Here is a 27,511-nt window from a genome sequence, read left to right on the forward strand (position 1 = left end):
CTAAAGTGTGGAGGAAGGTAGAAGAGCCATGTTTTATCCTGGCAAAAGGTGTTTAAACCCTGATAAAATCCCACACACACAAGCTGCTAAGAGGAGTATCATCTGATATGCTGGGAGGTCCAGGAGGAACATCAATGTGACCAGACTCAAACTTACGGTACTTCCACACGAGAGTTTGTTGCGGGCTCAGTGCTGCTCATGAATGCAGGACTTTTGCTATGTTGACACATCATGTTCATTAAAACACTATCCCATATCTTTGTTCCCTGTTTAATCCGGATTTGCCATTTCCGTGAAAAATCCAACATGTACAAATAAAAAACTAACACGGGAATGATAGATGCAACTTAAATGGGGGGAGCAAAGATGTGAGATGGCATTTTGATGAGCATGATATTGTGTAGGCACTGCAGAAAAGTTGCTTGCATCAACAACACCAAGTCCACAATAAACTGCCATGTAGAAATGCCCTTAGTTACATGTACTGCCATTATTAACCAATGAAACAAATGTGCGGGATTATAAAAAGGAGCTATGTACCTGTCGGTTCAAAAACAAAATTAAGTCAGCCTGCAAATCTGATGAGATATTGATTCAAAAAAGCAGTGCATTTCTTTGCTAAATCCGGCAAATCTACGTGTGAATATAAAGAATTTTAACATTGTTCTGTATTCTCACCTGCTTTTATCTATGTTGTCTAAGGGCCAGATTCAACTAACTGATGGCATTAGTGGAAGACCTCAAAAAGTTTCTGCTAGAGCAGTAGGGCTTACCCCTCTCCCCCTTTCAGTCCCCAGTTGACTGGGGGGGGCACTGGGAGAGACCGCCAGAACAGTGCACAAGGGGAGAAAGGGAGCAATTGTTTCATCAGGCAAGCAGATATGCTTGCAGTGATGGAACATTTGTAACAGCACAATGTTGAATTTCTCCCACAGCTTTTTATATGGTGTTGTTCAGTTTCCGCAGGTTCACGAGGTCCAACAGTGTTACAGCAGCCGTTCAAGCAGACATGGATTTCCATGAGAACTTTGAAATGTCTATGGACCCTCAAGAAGATAGTTATCCTGGGCAAATATCAAGACAGTACTCTCGAGATGCCAGCACTTCCACTGTAAGCATACAGGGCTCTGGAAACCATTATCACGCGTGTGCAGTGGACGATGACTTTGATGGAGATTTTGATCCTTCCATTTTACCTCCTCCGGATCCCTGGATTGACTCTATAACGGAAGATCCAATTGAAGCTGTTCAAAGGTCAGTGTGTCACAGAGATGGACACTGGTTCTTGAAGCTTCTTCAAGCAGAGAGAGAGCGTATGGAAGGTTGGTGCCAACAGATGGAGACAGAAGAACAAGAAAATCACCTGCCTGAAGAAAGTAAGTAGTTCAAATACCGATATACAAAGAGACATGTATTCTGCCATTTCCCCCCATCTAAGTCTATCATAGGGGTGAAGAACATGTGGCCCTCTAAGTTGTTGCTGGACTCCAGCTCCCACCAGCCCCAGTCAGCCAATGGCCAGGGATTATGAGAGTTATAGTTGGAAAACATCTGGAGGACAGAACATTCACATCCCTGGTCTAATGTTTTGAATGTCAAAACCTTTTAATTCCCAGATATTCCTTATGGCTGCTGAAAACAACTGGGCATCAGCTTCGTATATCTTCTGATTTCACATCAGTAACTAATAATGCAAATAATCTGAGGATTCATCTAGGTTGTTGCAGCACTCCAAGACTTGCAGTCTTGTCAAGAAGACCATATATAAACTGGAGAAAGTCCCCCTAAAATTATATTATATGGTTATGAAATACAACATTGGGACTGGTTGCCTCTAAGTAGGTGGAAAATATAGAACAATGACTTCAAATACTGTGTGTGTGTGTGTGTGTGTGTGTGTGTGTGTGTGTGTAGACTTGTGAACATTTAAACCAGCCAGCAAATAAAAACCCAACACCTGTGCCATCACTGCTATGAATGCCCAGTTCTCAGTCACCTAATATGCATTGGCAGAGACACATGAAGAAGAGTTGCTCCAGATGATGGTTAAAAATTTCTGTTCCATTCTATGCCGTATTTGGCATGCTAATGAAGTGACAAATACCACAATGGCAGAAGTTCCTGTATGGGCAGGCTCATACCCCAGAGAGCCACTGACAGTCAGTGTACATTAGCGATGATACCAATGTGGTACCCTCACAAGATGTTGCTGGTCGTCCTTGCTGACCAATAGCCATGCTGGCTGAAGCTCATGGGAGCTGGGATCCAACAGCATCTGCCAGGTACCTTGGCTACAACTGGCATAGACCATGGAGCTGGATAGATGTTGAAGAGCTGCTTCCAAACAGTGTAGAGAATGCTGAGCTTGATGGAACAATAGTCTGAATTGGTATACAGTGGTACCTTGGTTCTTGAACTTAATCCATTCCAGGAGTCTGTTCAACTCTTGAAACAGTCTGAAAATCAAGTTGTGGCTTCTGATTGGCTGCAGGAGCTTCCTGCACTTAACCAGAAGCAGTGTCAGACATTTGGCTTCCGAAAAGCGTTTGCAAACCGGAACACTTCCAGGTTTGCGGCATTCGGGATCTGGTTTGTTCAACAACTAAGCCATTCAGGAACCAAGGTACCACTGTAATTATACACTGCCCCAGGTTCATATGAGAAGTGGTAGTCCTTGAGATACTCTAGCCCCAGGCCATACAGCTCACCATTTCAACTCCCTATCTGCTTATTATTATGGTAACCAATTCCTTTCTCAAGGAACCTGCAGGATTACAGTTGCTTGCCACAAGCACATCGTTTTGAAAGGACAGCTGTTTCTTAACCAAGAGAGCCAAATAAGAGTTTATGGTAAAGCCTAGCACTGACAGCTGAAATGTCTGTTGCTTTAAACTTTAGCAGCATGTGCAATTGCCATACAAATTTTGCTGAAGTTGTGGAGAGAGTTGTTAGTGGACCCACAAATGATTTTCACAGCTTCAGAATGTCTGCAGGTTTAACTGGTCAGATAATAAACTAATGAGAAAACTGCAGAGGCTGAAGTTTCCTCAACATCCTGGCAGCTGAGAGAACAGTTGCTCCCCCGCTCCTTAAAGTAAGATGATACAAGCGTTCCTCAGACAATGCTCCCTTGTACAGAACAGCTGTCTGGAGGAGAAGGCTCAGTCAGGGCTGCTTGACAGAGGCTTGTATGTTACATAGACACGTTTGGTATTATCTAACTGAGAACGACACTGTCAGATGGGATTGAATGTTTCTAGTTAGGAATGCAATTTGCTGCTGCACATAAAAACAAGCTAGACTGTCAGTGGCTTCAGGCTGAGTCAGTAACAGCAGGAGATATTTCTTTAGCTAATTATGCACAAATTGTATTATATTAAAATTTGCTGGTTTCCTCCAAATTCACTTATCTGTAACAGGAGCAGTAAGCAAATTAAAGTCAGGTCTTTCTGCACAAACGATTTGAGCGCAGATCATTCTGTTAAGATCAAAACTGCAACATCTGTTCATGAACACAAATCTACCGCCTGGGATTTGTGTGCATGCAACAGTGTGAACCTTTGCAAATGACTGAATTAAAAGAAGGGATCTGTTCTTGATACAAGGGAATGCACACTGAGTGACAGGAGCTGCACACACATTTAAAAGCCGAAATCATTCTAATCGTCTGTTTGGTACAGAAGGGGGAGCAGGAGAGAAAGAGAGTTGAAAGTAGCATCCTGAGCAGCTGATCGTCAGGATTTCAGCTTTGTGTAAAGGTGTACACACAGCCATACTGTTGGACTGGAAAGGAGAACTTCACACTAGTATACTTCCAACATGGAAGCCTGCCTCTTTGCTTAAGTTGCCTGTAGGTGGGGCATTTTTTAATAGGTATACATTTTTCTTCCATCTCCTGCCCTACAAATGAATTAAGGATACCATCTAATTGGTACATTTCTGATTGCTCACCTGGTGTCCTCTAGCTAGAGAGATCACAGATTAGTTAGCTAGCTAGCATAGAAATTTGCTGCAACTTTGCTACCTACTTAGGAGTGGAGCTTTCTATACTTTTGTTTTTGCATGTCATATCTATTTAACATATTTATAGCAACTAATGCATTAACTTTGTACTTAATTCACACTTGTTGCCATTTAATTTTTTAACAGTAGTAGTGCATTATATTTTTATACACCAGCTTTTATATGTTGATTAGTAATACTGCTCTCTTCCTGCTTCTTTTGGTTTACCCTGATACCCTTTTTTGACCAAGCACAACCCAAGCTAATTAAGTCCTCTTAAATTACTTGAATCTTGCAAGATTTGCACCTTCCACTATGCACAGCAGCTTCCATTTCTCTCCCATGATTACTCTTAGCTCTTGCCTGTTGGGTGGTTCCTTAACACACAGCCCAATTAGGACTTTATTCCTGTCCCCTACTGGTGCAAAAGACTTATTTTAAGAGAGGATGGAGAGATGGCTGAATCTGTGAGTAGCCATTTTAGTAATGGAGAGGAGAGGGAGATACGGCTGTGGGAGATGGCCAGGTGATTGCATGGGAAATAACTTCAACCATGTTCCAGTTGTTCTCTCTTCCAGACCATCCTTCAACGCACAGAGCCTAGGTTCTGTTTTCTTTGATGGGTGGAATGATAGTGATCTGGGCATGGAACATCTGTGATGGGACCTGATAGGGTTACAGACACCCAGACATGCTGAAAGGGTATAAGACAATTAAAATTGTATACCCCAGGAGAAAGATGGAGGTGTTTGGTTTCTTAATGGCCCTTGGGGGTTTGCCTGTTGTCTCAGCAGGCAATTCTGTTGAAGCTCTGCTTGATCTCTAGAATAGGGAAATGTCCCAGTCAATCTGACCAAGTGTAGGCTAGAATCCTTTTGCAGGCCTATTGCATGGATATGATGGTTGGTGAAGAAATGGCCCTTCCTGACCATCAGAGGCAACCAATGGAGCTTTTTTTGGTAAAATACTTGCTATATCTTAGCCTATGAGATGGTAATGATTTGAAAGCTCATTGTGACAACTTCACCTTTAAAATGGCTCATAACCATGCCAACTTAGATGGCTGCTGGGTAGGAGGGTGGACTGACCTAAGTGGTTATGGGTGAGACCTCTGCTGTTATTGTTGCAGTTTTTAAATTCTCTCTTAAACCCCACCATATTGGATAATTACCAGTGTCCATCATGAGCCACACTGCTTGAAGATGTAGTGGCATCTCAAGTTCTAGTTGTTCCTGGATGAGACAGATTATTTTGATCCATTTCAGTGTGGTTTAAGACCTGGTTATGCAATGAAAACTGCTGTGGTTCACTTGGAGTATGATCTACACTGGGAACAGAAAGAGAAGCACATCCCTCAAAAGAGATGGGGGGAGGAGCTATAGCTCAGTGATAAATCACATATTTTGCATGGCAAAAGCCCCAGATTCATTCCATGGCATCTCCAGGTGAGGCAGGGAAAGACTCCTGTCTGAAATCACGAAGAACTACTCTCTGTAAGGCAATTTAAACCAAGGATTTCTAAATGGCTCCCTGGGCTTCATTTGGAGGAAGAGTGGGATATAGCCTGGATGGATGGATAAATAAAGCAGTACGTTTGTAGTAGGATTGCCAATACTGTAATTTCTGACTCCCAGTTGTTTAAGAACAGCAACAAGTACGGTTGTTTGGGGTGGGTTTGTTTGTTTGTTTTTCCAAATCGAGCTGCTGAAGTGGGTGACCAGGAACTGATTGTGTGTGTGTGATGACTGCAAGCAGAACAGTTCTGGTACTGGGTGCAGCATGCACTCAATGGTACCTTGTGCCTTTTATCTAAGTGTAAATCCACCCCTTTTTCTACTTTGCATTTGACTTCAGCTGGTAGACCTCAGGGTTCCAGGGGAAAGCACAGTAGATCCCTCAAGCTTGAAGATCGGCCACTCCAAGTTTAGACAGTTGGGCCAATGGTCTAACTCTGTAATAAGGAAGCTTCCTCTGTAAAGAAGAGCCTCAGCATTCATCTCAAAATCAGCTGGGATGTTGTCATAAACCAGTCACTGATCAAGGCATTCTTTCTCTTCTCCTGCTCTCTCTATGGTTTTGGAATAGATTATTCTAATCAAGATTATTCAGTTACTGTTCAGTCAAGTATAAGCAACGCTGCACCACCAAACCAAACAATGCATTCTCAAGCAACTTGTCTGACCGGTATGAACACCAGAGCAATTTTTGTTTTATGCAAAAACTCTCTCCCGAGGCAAAGTTGAGAGACAGCCTCCGTCCAGTTCCCCGTTATCCTGCCTTTCAGTCCTTGAGATGCCTTGTGAAGTGTCAGATGGCCCAGCTCCAGCTGAGGCAGCTGTTCTGAAGTAGAAGCAGTGGGAAGAGTTTTCATAACAATGGGAACCACATGAAAGCTCTCAGAATAACTCCTCCCCACTATTGAAGGCTCTTTTCAGTTGAGTGGTTTGCGCATTAGGATGAATAAAGGACTAGACACACCAAGGGGTACATTTTCAGCACAGTGCACAGGGAATTAGACACGCAAGCCTTACAAACAATAATAGTAGTGTGTAGAATACCCTGAGTGGCACAGTGGATGTATTCCACTTAAATCTTGAAGTTCACAGTTGTCCAAAGTGAGGGAGCAAACTGAAAAGGTCAGTCTTTTCTTGCATGTTCCTGAGGAAGGACTGTAACAGAGCTCCCTACTCAAGCTTCACACATTTAATATTCAGTATTTACTCAAATTGTCCCCCAGCAGCTGATCTTTGCTACACTGGGCTAAGAATGTGCTTTCGATTTATGCTTGCATATTTAGTCTGACTAAAAGGCTTACTGAAAGTACAGCCTAGCTTTGCTCTCTGTATTATGCTCTTTCTTGTTCTATTGCAAGGGAATACGAGAGTTTTCTATATTTGCAGCCCTGTGTCATATTTCAGCTTAGAGACTTGGGGTTAAGCCGCACTGGGTGTAGACCCAGAAAATGTGGGGTATATATTTTGGGGCAAAAGCAGCCCCTAAATTTTGCCACCGTAAACAGCTGTAGCTGATGCAGTCAAAGGGTTGTGCCCCAGGATCTCTCTTGATTTCACAGGGTGCCTTGAAGCCCATCTATTGAATTGTGTGCGGGGCTCCTGCTCCATGCTAGCAGCTTAAATCCTAATACTTCTTCGCAAGATTGTTTTTAATTTTTAATTATAACCTAAAGTTTGCATTTCAGCTGGCTGAGTATCTTTTGTTAAAGCTTGATGTCTCTTACAAGTCGAACTTAGAAGGCAGCACCACTAAATTAAATGGAGCTTATTCTCTGCTAACTGTGCATAGTATTGCTGCTATGCAATCCTCTAACTCCATCCCAGCATCTGCAGCAATTTTGCTGGGCCTTCTTTCTCTTCCACTGCAATCTACCTCTTACCAAAGGTGTGGTGGAACATCCCCAAAATACACTGCCTCAAGGGTTCACCTAGAATACTTGCACAGGCCTCTCAGCCCTAAGTACAGATGTCTTTGTGATTTCTTTCAAACCCAGTGGTGTACTGATACGCTTTGAAGTTCAGGAGCTCATCCTGACAGCCTCTGTAGCCACCTATCCAATGAAAATCCATAGCAGTGTATCCAAGCAGAGTTCAAAAGATGCAAGCAGCTGTGCTGATCCATTATATATACCCACTTCCTGAAGAGCAGCAGTATATAGCATGAAAACCCTTTTATTAGGTTCAGCATAGCAGCAATACTATGCACAGTTAGCAGAGAATAAGCTCCATTTAATTTAGTGGTGCTGCCTTCTAAGTTCGACTTGTAAGAGACATCAAGCTTTAGCAAAAGATACTCAGCCAGCTGAAATGCAAACTTTAGGTTATAATTAAAAATTAAAAACAATCTTGCGAAGAAGTATTAGGATTTAAGCTGCTAGCATGGAGCAGGAGCCCCATCAGCTCTCCTGGTTCTCCAGAAAGTGACGCCATTGATTCTGTGCTGAGAAAAGTCCGAGAGCTGCATTTCCCCATGTTCCACCCCTGCTAAACCAGCGCTTAAATGTGGGGGTGTGACCAGCTTTTTCTCATGTTCTCTTTTCTTTTCAAGTTCTAGGTAAAATTCAAGCAGCAGTTGGCAGTGCACAGCTTCTCATGGCTCAGAAATTTTATCAGTTCAGAGAACTGTGTGAAGAAAATCTGGTATGTAACATGTATTACGGGCACCATTTCACCACCTTAACTAGATCCAGACATTGACACTATGTACAAAGAGATGTAAGGGTTCCCTACAGCTTGTTATGTGTAATTTGATCAGAGCGCATGGCTTTCTTGTTGTTATCATTGGCTTTTTAACTTACACAGTGTTCTGCAGCCATGCTTTTCTTTGCTACCATGAAACCTAGGGATGCGCTTTAATAACAACAGCACGAGATTTTCCTTCCATAAAATTTGCCACTTTACACCCTCAAGAGTTTTCTTAAGTGGCGTTAAGAACACCTTTTACTCTGTGTTCCCAAGTGACATTAGTTGTGTCTCACAGCATTTCTGTGAGCAGTTGACCATATACGTGATGCAACATACCATGCAACAGAAATTCATTTGATTGAGGGCATGGCTAAAAGATAAATCTACATTTAAAGCCTGATGGTACCGTTTGGGCTGCAGATGAATTGCAGCAGTACATAAAGTGACTGAATTGTGTCAGGAGTTAGGGGAACACTGCTATGTGAATGTAAAATCCAAGTCCCTTGATAGAATGGTGATAGTTGGTTAGCCTTTTTGGCTTTGAACTCTAGTGAAAATAGAATTATTATTTCTTTTTTTGAATAATCCTACTCAGCCAGCACACAAATAAAAAGGAACAAAGCAGGTCTACTTAAGGCAAGCCATAGCCATTTCCTCCCCCATCATGCTGCCTGAACACCAGGCGCCATGATTCTCTACCTAGCCTCCACTGCCACCAGAACATTCTTCCCTAAGCAAGACTTTCTCACCATCACTGCTGCCATTTTTAGCCAATTAAAACACAATCCATGACTATCTAAAGTGATATGACGATGCTTTAAATGTATAGTGCAGATAGAGCCTTTTACGACAAACTTAACAGATGGTTATAATATTGGCAAGTGGAGACACAGACACAATTAACAATATATTATAAATAAATACAAAACCATTGCCGAATCACAGCAGTAGAATAATAAAACACCAACATGGGAGCATGTACAAAAATCACATTAGTGAAAAGTCAAATGAAGTATGGGGGTTTTATAAGTCTTTTTGAACACTACAACTGAATGGGCCAACAGTACATCCCTTGGGAGGATGTTGCAGGGGCAACTGATGAGAAGGCCCTGTCCCTAGCACCTGGCAGTCAAATTGATCTTAAAGATGGACCAAATGAGCAGGGTCTATGGCGCTGATCTGAAAGCACAGACAGGTTTGTTTCGGGTGCAGGTACTACCTTTAATGGTAAAAAACAGCTTTTTATAAACATTCTTGTAAGTAGTACAGTCAGTAGAGATTTGGTGTAATATGATTTGACCATCTGGCCCCAAATAGCACATATGCAGCCACATTCTGTGCCAATTGAAGTTTCTGGGTCATTTTAAAAAGGAGCTAGTAATGCATGACTGAGGCTAGGGCAATAGAAATATATTTTAAAAATTAAAAAAAATACTGTCCAGTAGCACCTTAGAGACCAACTAAGTTTGTTCTTGGTATGAGGCTAGGGCAAAATACAGAAACATTACATATACAGTCATACCTTGGTTTTTGAACAGCTTAGTTCTCGAACAGTTTGGTTCCCAAACGCCGCAAACCCGGAAGTGACTGTTCCAGTTTGCGAACTATTTTTGGAAACCGAACATCCAACGGAGCTTTCACGACTTCCGATTGGCTGCAGGATCTTCAGAATCAGAAGCTGGCCTTTGGTTTCTGAACATTTTGGAAGTCGAACGGACTTCTGGAACAGATTCCATTTGACTTCCAAGGTACGACTGTAGATTACAAAAACACAGGTAACAATCAGTGAAACAGTAAAGGCAACCATAACTTATTATGAATCAAACAATACCTTCCATTATAGAATTCACTTTGAAGACAGAGTGACTCACAAGCCTTCTTTACTAAACTGCATCTAGGATAATTTGAAATCCTAACAAACTTTAAACACTGTGGCTGTCTCAGTGAAATTTACAGTTTAGTTAGCATAATTAGCCAATCTCACTAAACCAGGTGAGTCAGATATAGCGACTCAGAGTCATTAGACAAATATAAAAAGTCATACACCAATGGACTCTTTCAAGTTTTTCCCCACCCCCCAAATTGAACAAAATATTTTCTTTCATGCTTTCTTTCTTCTTTTCTGTTGCACAGAATCCCAATGCTCATCCGAGACCAGCCTCCCAGGATTTAGCAGGGTTTTGGGATATGCTGCAGTTGTCCATAGAAAATATTAGTATGAAATTTGATGAACTTCATCAGTTAAAGGCCAATAATTGGAAACAGATGGATCCACATGACAAGAAGGTAGAACATTGTCGATTTTGTATGCTTCATTTAAAGCCCTGCACAAATACTGGACAGATTAAATAGGCCTCTGCATACGGCAGTGATGTTAAAAACATGAAATGGAGCTCATATCAGATTAATCTCATTGTAAAAGAAAAACAATGTTTACATAATAATCACCTGAGATATTTTCTGTAATATGTTTCAGGCATATTTTTAAGGCAAACTTGTTTCTGTGAATTGAATAACGGGAATGTGCTCATTTGTCTTATTATACTTAACGTATAATCATATTAGATAATCAATTGTTGGAAGGAACTGCCTCATATACTGATTCTTAAATTTTAAATAAATACTATGGACAGTACGTAGTACTGCCTAGCCTAAGACTTCTGTTTACTAATGCACTCTGAAATGTGTCAGCAAGTAAACTAGGGAAGTTCTGTAATCACCGCTGGCTTTATAACCAGTTCCCATTCCCTGGGATAAATGTATGGGTATTCTCAAAGTGGACCATCATAAAAGTTACATGGTAAACCTCTCATGTCATTGATCTAGTTTGTTTACCTCGAGGGAGACCTCATAACTGGGTTCACCTTACTTACTTAATTCAACTCAATCTAGTTCCGAAACATTAAACAGAATGGTAAATGAAGATTCTGCTGTGTTTCCTAGAATAAGTTGGGCTTTATTTTTTTACTGTGCTTTGGCACTTTGCTTTGTTTTTATTCGTTTGTTTTCAGTATTTGTGTCAGGAGCAGACATTGGTCAAAAATCTATTGTTGCCATGCACTAGAAGCACTTAAAAGCTGGGCATCGTCCCATCAAATTCACATTGGCACCAGTGAAAGAGGAACAGCTTTAATTAGTTAATATGAAATAGAAATATTCAGATGATACAACAGAAGTAGTGATGTGGGCAGAGGTAGTTGAGAAATAGAAGAACTTCTGTGTGAAACAAATGTTGCTTCTTACCCCGCAAAGCCCAAAATGGGGAGGGAACGACATTTTGGAAAGAACTGAATCTCTTTCCTAAAATACTTTCTTCCACAATAAGGCATAAAATAATGAAATATTTAAATAAAATATCTAATACACTGTTGCCCTTATAGCCATAATAATATTAGCTTCTCCACAAAATTAAGGCAGAGGCAAACATATGAAACAGTTGGGAAGCTTATTTCAATGTGTTCAAAACTTTGTTTTCAAAAGTATATGACCAGCAAATAGCAATTCAGAACTGGGAGCTCTGGGTTCTTCTAGAAAAAAACACACAACTGTCTATTTGCATTTGTACAAGAAAGTGCAGTGGGGTTCAGTTTCACACATTCTAAACAAGTTCTGGAAGAGGAAGGGCAATTTGCTCACCCTCTATTTGTAAAAGGCATTTGAATCTGCTCTTAATTATCTTCAGTCAGACTCCCACCAGTTTTGTCTGCAGTTACTTCATCATATGTCTTCTTTTTGAAAACAAAGTTGGTGTCATTAGTGTAGCATTCAGATATGTTCACATCTTATTTTTGAAGGATATTCATAATTGCCATCAAATAAACACTGCAAACATTTTTGTTTTCCTCTCAGAACTGGGATTTTTCCCTCAGAAACTCAATATTAAAATGAACATTTATCTGTGTTTTTAGGAACAAGTATTAGTAAAGAATGGGGGAAGGAGCATGTTATCCATATACATAACAGGCAGGCTCAGATATTTACACCCCATGCAGGAACCTTTCTGCTTTTTTGTGGTTGGCTAACATCATGCTGCGTTTTTAAGACAAATAATGCTGAACCCTTACAGATGCTGAATAGGAGAAAGAAAGATGCTAGCTGGTTTTGATAAATTCATTGGGGGAAAGTCAGGGTTTTGAAGAGAACTCCCCAAAGAACTCCCCAAAGTACAGTTTGGGAAGAGAACTCCCCCAAAACTCCCCAAAGTACAGTTACTCATCGAAATGATAGTATTAACTGCAAGTGGTTACTTCTTTCATAGACTAAGATAGAGGCAATCAATTACCTCTATGAGTTCCTTACAGGACAACCATTGAGACATCAACTCAGAAGCCCCATTGAACTTGAGGTGGCTTAGCGTTCCTACCACACCAAATACTTGTCATTAGATGCCAAAATAACACATTAGGCAAAAGGTATTTATTGACAGTATTAAGAAAATGATTATTTTAATGTTAAGCTCCCTAAAAGGAGGCTGTTTCTACAACCTGTAATGGGGGCAGGGGGAGGTTCTGTAGTGCACAGTAACCATAGTGTTGGCAGGTTAATGCTTAGGATCTTAAATTAAAACAGTGGTTCATTTTCTGCATTTAAAAGACAGATGGGCAACACTTGTGAGTTCATTTTGTATTTGTGCTTGTTATCCTTCATCCACTTCCTAAGCTTGGGTAAAGAACATAGATCAGTTTTTGCATGCCAAACAAATAGAATGTTCTGAACAAATTAAGTTCAATTAAAATGACCTTACAACGTAAGCAACTGAAGCTGTTTTGATCAACAATGGTAAAGTTAGAAGCTAGGATGAACTTCATGTAGTGTAATGGAATGAATAACCCCTTCTTTAAGAAAGCATGAACCAGATGGAAGGCCATGCAGTTTAAAAATTAGGGGCTGCGGACATGCACTTTGTATTGTAGAGCCCTGCAAGTTTAGATGTAACATACATTTTTCTTTGAAAATATCCATCTCTGAATTTATATATATATATGTGTGTATATATGTATATATAGCATGTGTATATATACACCTTTTTTTCCTTGTTAACCTTGTTTGGATGCCAAAGTAATGACTAATGTATGCTTTCAGAATACCTTTTAAGTAATCCCCACTAACTCTTGAGTTTGTAATTAAATTGTTTACTTATGGTGCTAATTCAGCACAATGCTACACTTTCAGAAGCACTTTTATAGCAATACCCAAAGAGTGTATCATGTTGCCAGGGTCAGCTTTTCCACTAAGCACATGCTCTCTTTTTTTCTTTCCTTTTTTCAAAATTCTTGCTGTGATAACTAATATCAGGCTGCTAGTTCATATGATTGTGTGAAATATATCCATAAGTCCTCAGTGTTGTAAGCCCATTTAGTCTTGTGTATGTTTATTGTATATAAAGGGGGAGAGGGGACCTCATTATTTGTGTCTTTTCATACCTATTACACACTATTCTAATATGATGAGTTAATTTTATTAAGAAATCCCAAGACTCTTTCATTAATTGTTGGGTGACATAAATTGCATCTAGTATCTTAAGATTTATGGCATTGTATTGCTTTAAGCAGTGTTACCAAGTTCTGCTTAAGATGCTCTCCTTTCTAGTCTCTGGTACCAGGAAGAGGAGTCTAGATTTCCCAGAGGGAACCACACACAATGTTTAGCGATGGGAGCTTCAGCACCAAGTGTGTGTAGCTGATGCACAGTACCCATGAAGCACTGCTCTCAGTTCCTCCCTATTTTGCCTTAAGATTATGTTATTCTTTCAATAAAAAGTCAGTTCAATGAAGAAGAAGAAATGCAGATAAGAACTAACAAACTTTAGGTAAAAAAAAGAGTGTGTTCTAACTACTGACCTATCTTAGTTTGTTTGTTTGTTTTTTCCACACCCACCTCTCTTTTTTTTGTTTCATTTTTCCCCTGAGAAGCTGTATAATGTCATTAACCTTCTGCTTTGATCAGGAGAGAAGGGCCCCTCCTCCAGTGCCAAAGAAGCCATCGAAAGGTCAGGTGCCACTCATACGGGAACGCTCTTTGGAGAGCTCACAGCGTCAGGAGGCCCGGAAACGGCTGATGGCTGCCAAACGAGCTGCGTCTGTCCGTCAGAACTCAGCCACTGAAAGCGCCGAAAGCATTGAGATTTACATCCCCGAAGCCCAGACCAGGCTATGAAGGGATCCAACCAAGAGGACTCTTAATGGCAAGAAACATCTCTTGTATAATCTGCCCTCCTAGGTCCATGCTCAGAGACACCAATAAGTATTTGTATCCCCCTCTCCCTTTATCTCTCTCTTCTCTCCCAATGAAGTAACACTTCTGTGGCGTAGTTGTCAATCCTCCAAGAGATTTTTCGCTAATTCCCCTTGCTTTCTAAAGGTTTGCCCATGTCAGCCTAACGCTTTGTCACATGTACTGATGCTACCACCTTGCCTCATGTAAAGAATCCCACAGACACACAGTTGAAGTCACACACATACACAACAAGCATACATGCACACACCTCTGTACAGTAGATACACAAATTAATTCATTCTTGGTCCTTAAAGGTAGTCTGTTATCTAGTGTACAGCAATATTCAATTATACAGTATTTTGGAAATTCAGTATTGCAGGGTAAACCTTTAGGATTCTGTTGTCTTCCTAATTAATGATGAAAGCAGATCTAGCTCAGAATCCCTTCTTGCTATGACCATTATTATTATTATTATTATTATTATTATTATTATTATTATTATTATTTTAAAAAGATGGCACGCATTATTTCATTCCTAAGAAATCATACCTTCTCGCCTGACTGATCGGAAGGAGCTGGAGAGGTAGGTGTGCTGCAGTAAAAGTTGAAGTTAACCTTTCAGATGAAATGTAAAAGACCTGCAGCTGCACAAACTGCCACATTTTTATTTCCTCAGTGTTGCTTTAGAATCCTTTTTTGATCAGGAGAAGACTGTAAAATCAATCTTCCAAGGAAATAATCTGGGGTTTTTTTAAGGCAATAAAAGGGAAACTTGGATGCAAAGATGGGTGGAGGTTAAATTAAAGAAATCTTAGAATCATACTGTCTAACTAGTAAGATTTTTCATGGTTGTACTATATTGCCAATTCCTATGGTAATATATGAAATATATCAGGTTATAAAAGGGGAGCAAAAATAGCCTTGGCTTTGTTGGTGTCCAAGCCTTGTCAAGACTTTCTGATCTTGCACATATACACACAGACATTTGCTGTTGAAATGCTGTAAATCAGTGTTCTTTAACCTTTGGTCCCCAGATTGTGTTGGGCTACAACTCTCATAATCCCCATTTAGCTTAGCCCAATGGTCAGGGATGATGGGCATTACAGTCTAACAGCACCTGGGGGCCCAAAGCTGAAAACACTGCTGTAAATGAAATTTGTATTTGTATGCTACGAATCAAACTGCTTACATATCAAACTGCTTACATCAGTTTCTTCTTTCAAATAGAAAATACTTAAATTCTGAAAAATCAAGGAATTCTCACAACACATCAGATGGTGAACATCTATCTGTGGAGCATTCTTTTAAGAATGCGATCCACGCCTAATTGTAGACACTTTGGAATCAAGGCTAGAAAGCAATTCCCAGAAACAGGACCAGGGTGAGGTGGGAACAACAGTGACCATGCCACTACCAACCAGCATGCTGGCAGAGAGCATGAAGACCTGCCAGGCACCACAATGTTTTAAGGCTAGCATCCAATATCCTACTAGGAGGAGTGGTGAAAACCAGATACGATATGAGTCCTGGCCATAAGGCATTATAGAGCTAGCAGATTATGCCCTTGTGGAGCTGATGTGTTCAGATCTATTGAATCAAGTCAGTAGAACATGGATCTAGCCTGTACATAGTGCTCTCCCATGTGCCACGCTAAGAATCCTGGCCCATTTGGTCTTTGGAGCATCTTCCTTGACACCCATACTGAACATGACCGTTAGTGGCCCTCACTTGTCACAAAACCAGGAGAGTTCTGCATTCTGCAAATAAGAGATGGTATGGTAACAAAATACCCCGATTGACTTGATAATCTGTACTCTGCATCTTACCAGAGATGGCTTTCAGTGCCCTTACTGTTAACACAATCCAACTGTGGAATCCCTGACTGCATAGTTGACATAACTGTATAGTTCACATTTCAAAACATCAGAATTTGCATTGGAAAAAAAGTTTTTTGAAAATATACATGATCCTATCAGGACGTGTCACATTACACAGTGCTTTAATTTTATTCAAGAATTTGGGAGAGGTAATAGGTTCTGGCAAGGAAAACTTTCATAAAACATTTATAAAGCCACTAGAGAATTTGCTACCTCGCAAAGCCATTGATATATCCAAGCTATATGTTTATAAACAGGGCACAAAATATCACTGCTATATTTTACAAGTAAAGGGCTAATAATTCAATATTTTAAAGACTTTAAACATTATGATAAAAAATCCAGTGTAACTCATCACAGGAACCAATCGTGGAAAGTCTGACTTGCACGGATTTCAATCACATTGTATTTGCTAGGATACATTTTATTTTATCTGAACAACACTTTTCTCTAAAACTATAGTAGCAATGAAGGCTCACACACTGTTTCAGTCTACATAGTGCCAATTGCCACCTTTAAATATATGGCCATGCTCTCTGTTTAAAAGTTTTGAGGACTCTTTGTATGAACATGTACACACAACAGCACCCAAAGAAAAGGCCATTTTCACAGCGACATATCTGTTTATTTGAACCCATGAAACAGGAATTAAGACTGGTTGACAAGCAGCTTGAAAACAATTCTATTTTTTTTTTTTATAAAATTTTTATTGGTTTTACAAGAGTTTTTATAACAAACAAACATAAAAGAAAAACAGACAAACAAACAAATATAATTTCAAAATGTCCTTTCATAAACTTCTTTCCTCGGACTTCCCCATACCTCCCCTTTCTGCATCCTCATGTCCAAGTTTTATAGCAACATATAAATGTTTTTTCCCATCCTAATTCATCATAGTCCTTTCTTAATCTAATCTTATATTACTGCAACCCTTTCTCTCTGTAGAATCTCGACATTCTAAACTTCATCAAGTTTATAATAGTTCTTAAGATAAATCTTAAATTTCTTCCAGTCTTCTTCCGCAGTCTCCTTTCCCTGGTCACGAATTCTGCTCGTCATTTCCGCCAATGTCATATAGTCAATCACTTTCATCTGCCATTCTTCCAAGGTGGGTAAATCTTGTGTCTTCCAATACTTTGCGATCAGTATTCTTGCTGCTGTTGTTGCATACATGAAAAAAGTTCTATCCTTTTTTGGCACCAGTTGGCCGACAATGCCCAAGAGAAAGGCCTCTGGTTTCTTAAGAAAGGTATATTTAAATACCTTTTTCATTTCATTATATATCATCTCCCAGAAAACCTTAATCTTCGGGCATGTCCACCAAAGATGATAAAAAGTACCCTCAGTTTCCTTACATTTCCAACATTTGTTATCAGGCAAATGGTAAATTTTTGCTAGCTTAACTGGGGTCATGTACCACCTATAGACCATTTTCATCACATTTTCCTTTAAAGCACTACATGCCGTAAATTTAATACCAGTGTTCCACAACCTTTCCCAGTCAGCAGACATAATATTATGACCAATGTCCTGTGCCCACTTAATCATAACTGATTTAACTGTTTCGTCTTGTGTATTCCATTTCAACAGCAAGTTATACATTCTTGACAAATTCTTAATATTGGGTTCTAACAATTCTGTCTCAAGTTTTGATTTTTCCACCTGGAAGCCAATTTTCCTGTCTTGTTTAAAAACCTCCATTATTTGATAGTAGTGGAGCCAATCTTGTACTTTGGGTTTTAATTTTTCATGGCTCTTTAATTTCAGTTTCTCTCCATCCTGTTCTAAGATCTCACAATACTTTGGCCATCCGACCTCCATATTAACTTTCTTGTGGGCCTTAGCCTCTAAGGGTGACAACCATCTAGGGATTTTGTTTTCCAACAGATCTTTGTATCTCATCCAAACATTAAACAACGCTTTCCTTACAATATGATTTTTAAAGGCACTATGCACTTTGATTTTGTCATACCATAGATATGCATGCCAGCCAAATGCATTATTGAAACCTTCTAAGTCCAAGATATCTGTATTCTCGAGGAGCATCCACTCTTTCAGCCAGCAGAATGCTGCTGCTTCATAATACAATTTTAAGTCCGGCAGGGCAAATCCCCCTCTTTCTTTTACATCTGTTAAAATTTTATATTTTATTCTGGGCTTTTTGCCCTGCCAGACAAATTTCGCAATATCTTTCTGCCACCTCTTGAAACAGTCCATCTTGTCAATAATCTGCAAAGTTTGAAATAAAAATAACATTCTAGGCAATACATTCATCTTAATCACTGCAATTCGGCCTAACATTGACAATCTCAAATTTGACCATATTTCTAAATCTTTTTTAATTTCTGACCAACATTTTTCATAATTGTCCTTATACAGATTCAAGTTTTTAGATGTTAAATTAACCCCTAGATATTTCACCTTCTTAACCACCGTCAGACCTGTCTCTTCTTGAAACTTATTCTTTTCCATATCTGTTAGGTTTTTCCCTAAGACTTTAGTTTTTTGTTTATTCAATTTAAATCCAGCTACCTGTCCAAATTGTTGGATTATTTCCAACACTCTTTTTGTACTAGTGTTTGGCTCCTGCAAGGTCAAAACCAGGTCATCTGCGAACGCTCTTAACTTATAATGTTTGGTTCCGACCTTTACACCTTTAACCTGCTGGTCGTCTCTAATCATGTTCAGCAACACCTCCAGGACCGAAATAAAAAGCAATGGGGAAATTGGGCACCCCTGTCGTGTTCCTTTTTCTATCTTAAGTTCCTCAGTTATTACATTGTTTACAATCAACTTAGCTTTTTGTTCGGAATATATTGCACCCATACCATTCTCAAATCCTTGTCCTACCCCCATCCCATGAAGATTCTTTTTCATAAAACTCCATGAAATATTGTCAAAGGCTTTCTCCGCATCCACAAATATCAAAACTGCTTTAGTATTTATGTTCACCTCTAACTTTTCCAAAATGTCTATTATATTCCTAACATTGTCTGAGAGGTGTCTTTTTGGGAGAAAGCCTGCTTGGTCTCTGTGAATCTTCTCCATCAGTACTCTTTTAAATCTTTTTGCTAAAATGTCTGCAAAAATTTTGTAATCCACATTCAGTAACGAAATTGGGCGGTAGTTCTTCAGTTGAGTCTTTTCAGTCTCTGTCTTTGGTATGAGTGAGATATATGCTTCTTTCCACGATTCGGGTGCCTTTTTTCCCTCTAAGATCTCGTTACAAACTTCCTTTAACGGTTGTATCAGCCATTCCTTTAAAGATTTATAGTATCTGGAAGACAGTCCGTCTGGCCCTGGAGATTTGCCCAATTGCATGTCCTGAATGGCACCCTCTATCTCTTGTTCTGTTATTCTCTGGTTTAGATCCACCTTGCTATGATGAGAGATTTTTTGTAATCCATATTTATTAAGGAATTTATCTATGTCCTCTTCATTTTGTAATCCTTGGGAATAAAGTTTTTTAAAGTAACTCACAAAACAATTTCTTATCTCGTTGGGTTTAAATATATTTTTTCCATCCACTTCTAGACTTGTGACTGTATTTAATTTCTGTCTTTTCTTAAGTTGCCATGCCAGAAGTTTACCACATTTGTCTGCCGACTCAAATGTCTTTTGTTTCATTTGCTTTATTTTCCATTCTATCTCTTGGTTCATCAATTCCATATATTGTGTTTGATACAACTTAATCTCCCTCAAAATCTCCTGGGACTTTGGTTTTGATCTTAATTTTTTCTCTCCTTCTTTTATCTTTTCCAAAAAATTTTCCTTTTTCTCATTCTGTTTCCTCTTCTTTATTGAATTTTGTTGAATCAAAAATCCTCGCATCACAGCTTTACTTGCGTCCCAGATCACTCTTTTTTCCACCTCGCCCTTTAGATTGATTTCAAAATAGTCCTTTAGAGTTTTTTGGGCCTTCATGTGGATCTCTCTATCTCGAAATAGGGTGTCATTCATTCTCCATCTAAACTGACCAGTTGTTGTAAATTTCATTTCCATCTTCACGGCGTTATGGTCGGAACAGGTTTTTGGGCAGGTTTCTACCTTCTTAATCTTCGGAGCCATTCCACTAGTAACCCATATTTGGTCCTTGATATTTGCTCTCTGTTTAAAAGTTTTGAGGACTCTTTGTATGAACATGTACACACAACAGCACCCAAAGAAAAGGCCATTTTCACAGCGACATATCTGTTTATTTGAACCCATGAAACAGGAATTAAGACTGGTTGACAAGCAGCTTGAAAACAATTCTAATTAAAACGATGCAATGAATCTGGTTTTTTCATCTGCTATGAACACACACTCAGAACTTTCTAGTAAAATCCAATTATTTTCCTTGGGTTTACACCTAGGTAAATATGTTGAGGATCAGTGCCAGAACTTTTTATTCTAGAATGGTTGTATTTATACATCATAATTTTGGTATGAAATATAAAAGAATCTGTTAGCATGATGCCTGGTCGTTCAAATTATATGGGTTCTATGTGTGGATGGAAAAATAACTTCTACCTAGTTTTTCAGCAAAACTCAGCTGGCAGCCAAATTCTGAATGCTTGCATAGAACATGAGGATGTTGTGAGCGTGTGAGAGCACAGTGGGCAGTAACCCAATCCTGACGATGTATTTCAAGTCTATGATCAGGCTACCTGTTAGAAAGTGAAGTTATATTTGCTATGGTTGCCACATGTTGATTACAGAGCACCATAAATCAGAAGGGAAAAAAGTTAATGTACAGTGATAACATTTACAATGCAATCCTATGCAGAATCCTTACTACAAAGTATGTCCCATTAAGCTCAATAGGGTTTTACTTTTGGGTAGATGTTATAGCAGGTGTGGAGAACCTTTGGCCTTCTAGGTATTGCTGAACTACAGCTCCCATTATCCTTGGCTATTGGCCATGCTTGCTGGGGCTGATGGGAGTTGTGGTTAAGCAACACCTGGGAAGGGAGAGCAAAGGTTTCTCAGACCTGCATTATAGGATTTTGCTGTTAGGACACAATCCAGCCAATGTTAAGCATTTTCAAGTCCCATTCATTTCAATGGGAAAATTAAACATGTTTTCAAATTTCTGCCACTGAAATTAATGGAATTTAAAAGTGCTTAATTTTGTCCGGATCAGTGCTTCCTGTTCTAATTTTATTTGGACATGCTGGCTTTCTTTTTGTTTTTTAAGTCCAAATCTGTGGGGAAACTGTTTTTCCCAGAATTTCTTTGGTTTTAAATTACAAGATTGTTGGGCGTATTGTGGCTGCTTGGATATGAACAAAAATGGCTTCCTACATCAAAAGTTGAAAAGTATTTATTATATTTTTTTGCAGATGTTTCCATAAAATACTGTTAATCTTTTTGTAATGACCAATGAGAAAATGGATTAAACATTTTAATAGTGAAAAGGAAAATGGTAATAAGTTATTTGTAATATATTTCAGTTTATTTATTGGGTGCTCCATTAGGGTTTTGGTGTGCACTATCACTTTAATTTAAACTTTGTATTTGTGAACTTACTGTTTGATTTTTTTCCTAATTTATAATGCATATTTAAACCAGAATGTAAATCACTGACATATGTGCATTCTATCTGCATTCCCAATCATGATAATCATCAGTATGTTTTCGATTTGGAAAAAAAAGTGGTACAACTTGCAAAGCCTCTAAATGGAGAGATGGAGAGCATTGTGTGGTTTTATGAATTGGGTTTTCATAAGATTATCTACTTATCTGGTGTGTGGACAAGAAAAAAAATGTAAATAGATTAATGTTTCCCATAATGTAAAAAAGAGCAAATTAATAAAATAAATAATGCACTGCTTGTAAGAGCTGTGACTTTTCAATATAAACTCTCATTCCCTCTTTGCAAATTAATATTGCCCTTTTTGACAAGGTCATTTACAATGGCATAAGGAAAACACTGTGAGACAATTACAGTGTGGAGGCAATTATAAGGTGGAATTTCAAACTGACTCTGCTAAGACTTGTACGAGCAACAATGCCACTTACATGATCTGTCGTGCTGAGTTCACAGAGTATCCTTGGGTGTACAGCTGCTCAGATATTTCATCTTTGCTGATTTGGTGCCTTGTACCCTAGAAATATTTCAGCCTCTTAGTATTGATGACAATGTAAAAAACAGCAAGCATGATGTCATCATAACATCCAAAGACACAAGCAACTGTACGCCTCTCGCAGTTTATGTGGTCAAAATCACCAGAACCGTTTGGGAAAGTAGCTCATGCCAACGACACCTCCATGGACATTGCACAGCATTGCATCTTTTCAAGAATTTCCCATTGCATGTGTTAGTTTGGTCTATATCTCAGGACCATAACAGTCTTCCAACTGTCTGTAGGGGAAATAGTTTCTCTGTCCAATCTAGGAGTATTCCGTAGCTGTTTTTCAATCGGGGGGAAACTCCTAACATTGGAAGTCTGCTGCATGGGTTTGCTTTGCGATATATACTACAGGGTAATGTTACTGACTCTTGGGTCATAAAGTCCAGGTGGTATTTTGGTCAATGACTTAACAAAGTGGCTGAATATTTCTATTGTAATGTGGGCAACCTGAACCTGAGGCCTTAGTAGTGAATAGGACTTTTGGCCTAATTTCATGCAGGTAAGTAAGCAGGAGTGATGGGCATGGGGTGGAGGGCTCCAGTTATACTCATTGCCCCAGAAAGCAGCTTAAAAAAAATTCCATGAGAATGCGGCTCTTGGCAGGGAGTTGACCACTTCTGATTATATTGTTTCTGAGGTAACTTTTCTGCACTAAAGCCTTTTCATTATTCACATTTTTGCAGACAGGCTTCCATCCTAATATAGCCAACGTACTGAGAAGTGAACACCACTTCAAGGTATGTGGGGTTAGGATTGCAGCCCAGGAACCTGAAGCTAATTATGAGGAAGAGGGATTTATTGAGGGCCGTAGACAAGATAATGGGAGATATGCTAGGAACCCAGAACCTATGGACCTCCAGATGTTGTTGGACTCCCAACGCCAGTCAATCCTAGCCAGCATGAACAATAGTTAGAGATAATGGGAGGTAGTCCAGTAACCTCTGGAGGGCCACAGGTTCTCCCTGAGATAGATGACTGGATCATTTGTAATCATCTTTTTATGTACAAGTTTTGTTGGGGATCATTCAAAAGAAGCTAGTCTGTTTTCTGAGACAGTATGGTAATACACATTAGAATAAATGCACCAACACTACAAACAAGTCTCTACTTGTTTGTAGTGTTGGTGCATTTATTCTAATGTGTATTACCATACTGTACTCTAGGAAATGATATTTGAAATCTCCCACCCATCTACCCCCACAGTAGAGAACCACTTAGAAAATCAACCCCCTCTCCAATTAAGCCCATCCAAGAACAACTTCAAGATTTAGATCTGAGTGGGAGTCAGCAACTACATAAATCATATGCAAGAAGCAATCAAGAGAATGATCCAAATAGAGAAAATACTCACCCAACAAAAGGCTGCTTGGCTGGGTGGTCTGGTCATGCAGTTCATAGCCGTCAAGCGTTTTATCAAGAGCAAATGCTTATTTTGTTGAAAATATGTTCCAGATATATAAACTGGAAGTCTTCTCAGAATATGAATCAAAAATTTAATTTTTAAAAAAATCTGTGTATGCAGCCAAGCAGCTGGCTTTGGGTATCTGGTCTGCTGACTGTGGCACATGCACAAAATTAGGTTTAGCCTACAACACCATCACATCCCACCCCCATGAGCCTGCCAACCACTTAAGACTGGCATGCTCATGGTCCTACTGCCATGTGAGAGCTGGTACCTGTGTCTTTTCAGTGGTAGGAGCAGGACTGTTAAATATCCTTCCTATGAAGATCCATTGGGTCCCTTGTCTTGTTTGCAGTGTGTTTTTGGTTTGAGAGATTTCTGCTCTTGGGATGTGCTTTGCTTTTATTGCAGATTTTATTTTATTGGCTGCTGTTTCTAATTGCTTTGCATTACATAGTACTTGTTACAACATCCAAGCAATAGCATAAAAATGCCAACCTGTCTCCACCACTCACTTACCTTTGTCCAGCACTGAAATGAAGCATCAGCACTCGGCCTTAAGACACTTGATTGGCTGTTGGCAGACAACAGCACACACACAAAAAACCCTACTCCCACCTGCTGTTTCAGATGTAGCACAGATGAAATCAGCTTTTGACAACACAACCATTTCCCCCCTTTCTTCCAGTACATTGCACACAACAATGGATTTCAAAACGTAACATACCTACTCCATCTACCACAATCCCAACTATGATATACCTATGCACACACCTGTATGCACACAAAGACACCCTGTGAATACAATTCTATCTATTAGTCCCCTCCTTAACCCCACCCCCATCCCCACAGTGCCATTTCCCCAAAGCTGCATAAAGGACAACTACCAATTACAAAACTTCCAGCAAGAGAGAATATTACTTACCTGTTCCAAAGGAAATCTACCAGGTTTGTTGGAAGGTGGATTCTGTATGAAATGTCTCCTGAGGGCACAGATTCAAGAAATGCTTCTGTATATTATGGTTTGCTGTTCTATGATGCACACTCACGATATTTGGTGGGTTGTTTGCAGCAGGCAACAGCTCACATCAGTGGATCTCTCCTTTTCCCTCATCCCCACTGCAGCCCCCCTGTACCCTGCTCCCAAAAAAACTTCTCCAAAGTGTCGGAGGAATCTGCTAAGCACGGTGAACTGTGTTCTATGGAAATTATCCATTGCAAGAACTTGCTTTCTGCTCACATAACATCAGATTCCACCCAGTTATTCTTACAGGGAAGTGCAACAGCAGCAGGAGCAGATAACTGCAGCCGCAATCTTCAAGACGGCACATTTACATGTTGACACACTGTTATGGATCTGCTTAGCATTGCATGCGAACTGAGCCAATGTTTTGACCAGCTCTCCATTGCCACACGCTTTCGCCACTGATTTTCATTCGCTCATCCAAAATGAGAAGTGCCGTTAACTACTGTCGAGCAGGTACTTTTCCACAAACCAGAAGCTAGCACCCTGCAATCATAATGCTGCGGTCCGTAATGTGAGTGTTCTTACTGCCTCTGTCTTAAAGGTTTAAGCAGCAGCTAGGGGTGGGGGGACCTTCCCAAGTTTGGTTACTGTTTCAGCACCTGCTCTTCATAGATTGTACTTTGATCTGAACATGCAGCATGCTACTGATGAAAGTAGGGTTTATTGGTTTTGTTTCCACTGATGCTTTAAAAGAGTCGGGAACAAAGCATTTCAGGGAGATGTGCCAACCACCACCTGCCCTGCCCGGTCTTCCAAGCAGCAGAACAGTAAGTTCTGTTTGCACAGATTGATGAGTAATTTGTAAGGGATATGCAACAAATCCATTGTTATACCTTAGATGCCATTCCCAATGACAGCAGCTCATGGAAACAAGTCTTCGTTGTGTTTGTACTTGAGCACTCTGGCCAGATCCAAAGACATCCAGGCTGAAGAAAAGTTCTGGGGAACTGAAAGTTCATTTGCATCTTAATAAAAAGTATTATCCCATCATTACTTCTGTTTTGTTTTTCTCAACATGATAACCTTTACATTATTCTGGTTCATACAGTAAGATTTCTAAACCAATTACTATGCCTTTCATTACCAATACTGGTTTTAAAACCAAATTCAAAACTGAATTACAAATAGGATGCTTCCTGATGGGTGCTTTTTGTGGGATGGATGCTCCTTGTGCATGCATATTTTTCACCACATCCATTCATTGTGTTTAGCATCAAAATGCCAACCCATCTCCCTTCCCTCCTTAATCTGGATTTATCCTAGGGGGGGAGCCAATAAATTAATTTATTGCTGTGAATGACCTCCCCCTTTTAGTAGCAATATAAATCCCCCATCTGTAAGCACACAGAGGTAAACCTTGGACAACAGGAACTTCATTTGCAATGCAGTCCTATATAGGTCTGTTCAGATGTTATCCCCATTGAGTGATACTTCGTTTGTGCAGGATTGCAGCCTCAGTACAAGATACTAGTAACTGAAAACACAGAACAATACCCAGAGATCTGGGCTCCTGCTGGCACCTCTGGTACACAAGTGATCAATTTTCAGTTTCCAGTATAGTTTTCTGCAGATAACTGCATCTGGAAGTGGTATGGAAATACAGCGGTTAGCCTTCAAACGATTATGGAATTACTCAACAGCGATTCTGCTTCAACATTTAAAGTGCAGCTTGAGCTGTCAGCAAATTCTGAAAACTACCTCATGAGCCAACATAGCAAATGCACATCTGAAACATCTAATCTAATCAACACCAACTCAAGTTGATGGGTTGAATTCAGATTTCCAGCTGTGGAAGGTCTTGAGGCCAAGCAGAGCTTCCCTGCTGAAGCAAGAAGGAAAGTTGATTTTTATCCATTGCAGCCCCCAGCAACACCGTTCCAACTTGTTCCTGATGATCCCACCAACCCTCTGGAACAGATTTTTAGGTGGTACAGCAGGTGGAGCTAAAAGAAGAAATAAGAATCAGGGAAAACTGTCTCCACTCTTGCAGCAGAAATATTCAGTGAAGTTTCGATCTGGCAAATCTGGATCTAATCAAATTCTTTGCCCTCCTCCAGATGGCAACAACCAAACCTGACTTATAGCAATAGCTTCCACTCCAATGGCCTGTAGGTCCCAACGTTTACTGAAAAACACCTCGTTACTACTGGCTTGGAGAAGAGTATTTTCAAGCAACAGTGCACAGGGGAAGAATACCTAATTATAAAACACAAAGGAGAAGAGCACAATGGGGAAAATGAACATCAATATAGAAAGCGTGAAAACAAATGGATTTGCAATACAGATTTGTTATTTTTTAGGGGGGGGAATTCATTGCTAATGTTTAAAGTGTCTCATATTTTTCTATAATGAAGTTTTTTCAAGCATGTGTTTAGGATGATACTGAAATTGTTTCAACCAGAAGCAGGCATTGTTGTTTTCAATGGGTACCAAAAATGCAATGTTTGTAGAAATTCTACAAAAGCATCTGTGCCAACTCTATTGTAACCTATAGCTCTGCGGTAGAGCATCAGCTTTGCAACCAAAAAGTCTCCAGTTAAGTCCCTGACATCTCCAGGTAGGGCTGGGATTGTCCCCTGCCTGAAACCCAGCAGATCCACTGCCAGACATCCGAGACAATGCTGAGCTAAACAGTCGGACTCAGTATAAGGCAATTGTTGGTGCAAAGAAAA

General features: G+C 39.7%; 1 protein-coding gene and 2 long non-coding RNA genes across 17 annotated transcripts in view; 2 read left to right on the forward strand and 1 right to left on the reverse strand.

The window, feature by feature from the left end:
- Positions 1-16,714, forward strand: part of DLGAP1 (DLG associated protein 1) — a 294,134-nt gene extending 277,420 nt beyond the window's left edge. For 13 of the 14 annotated variants that reach the window (XM_082235141.1, XM_082235134.1, XM_082235147.1 and 10 more), the window contains 4 exons: positions 958-1,376; positions 8,065-8,156; positions 10,335-10,487; positions 14,148-16,714. In XM_082235141.1, the coding sequence (XP_082091267.1) occupies positions 958-1,376; positions 8,065-8,156; positions 10,335-10,487; positions 14,148-14,357 (874 nt within the window). In that variant the 3' untranslated portion in view covers positions 14,358-16,714. The remainder of the gene's footprint in view (positions 1-957; positions 1,377-8,064; positions 8,157-10,334; positions 10,488-14,147) is intronic. The other variant, XM_082235138.1, reaches the window with a different exon arrangement.
- The window catches only part of LOC309539219, a 342,474-nt gene that overhangs the window by 286,053 nt on the left and 28,910 nt on the right, over positions 1-27,511 (forward strand). The window lies entirely within an intron of this gene.
- LOC309539216 lies at positions 1,322-26,911 on the reverse strand. 2 transcript variants are annotated; one of them, XR_014222769.1, is made up of 3 exons: positions 23,762-26,911; positions 22,298-22,383; positions 1,322-1,367 (listed from the first exon to the last, which is right to left on the reverse strand). It is a non-coding gene; the product is annotated as an uncharacterized lncRNA (long non-coding RNA). The 2 variants fall into 2 exon arrangements; XR_014222770.1 differs by lacking the exon at positions 1,322-1,367 and adding an exon at positions 5,289-5,329.

This window comes from Podarcis vaucheri, assembly GCF_965113315.1.
Source record: "Podarcis vaucheri genome assembly, chromosome: 8".
Lineage (NCBI taxonomy): Eukaryota > Metazoa > Chordata > Lepidosauria > Squamata > Lacertidae > Podarcis > Podarcis vaucheri.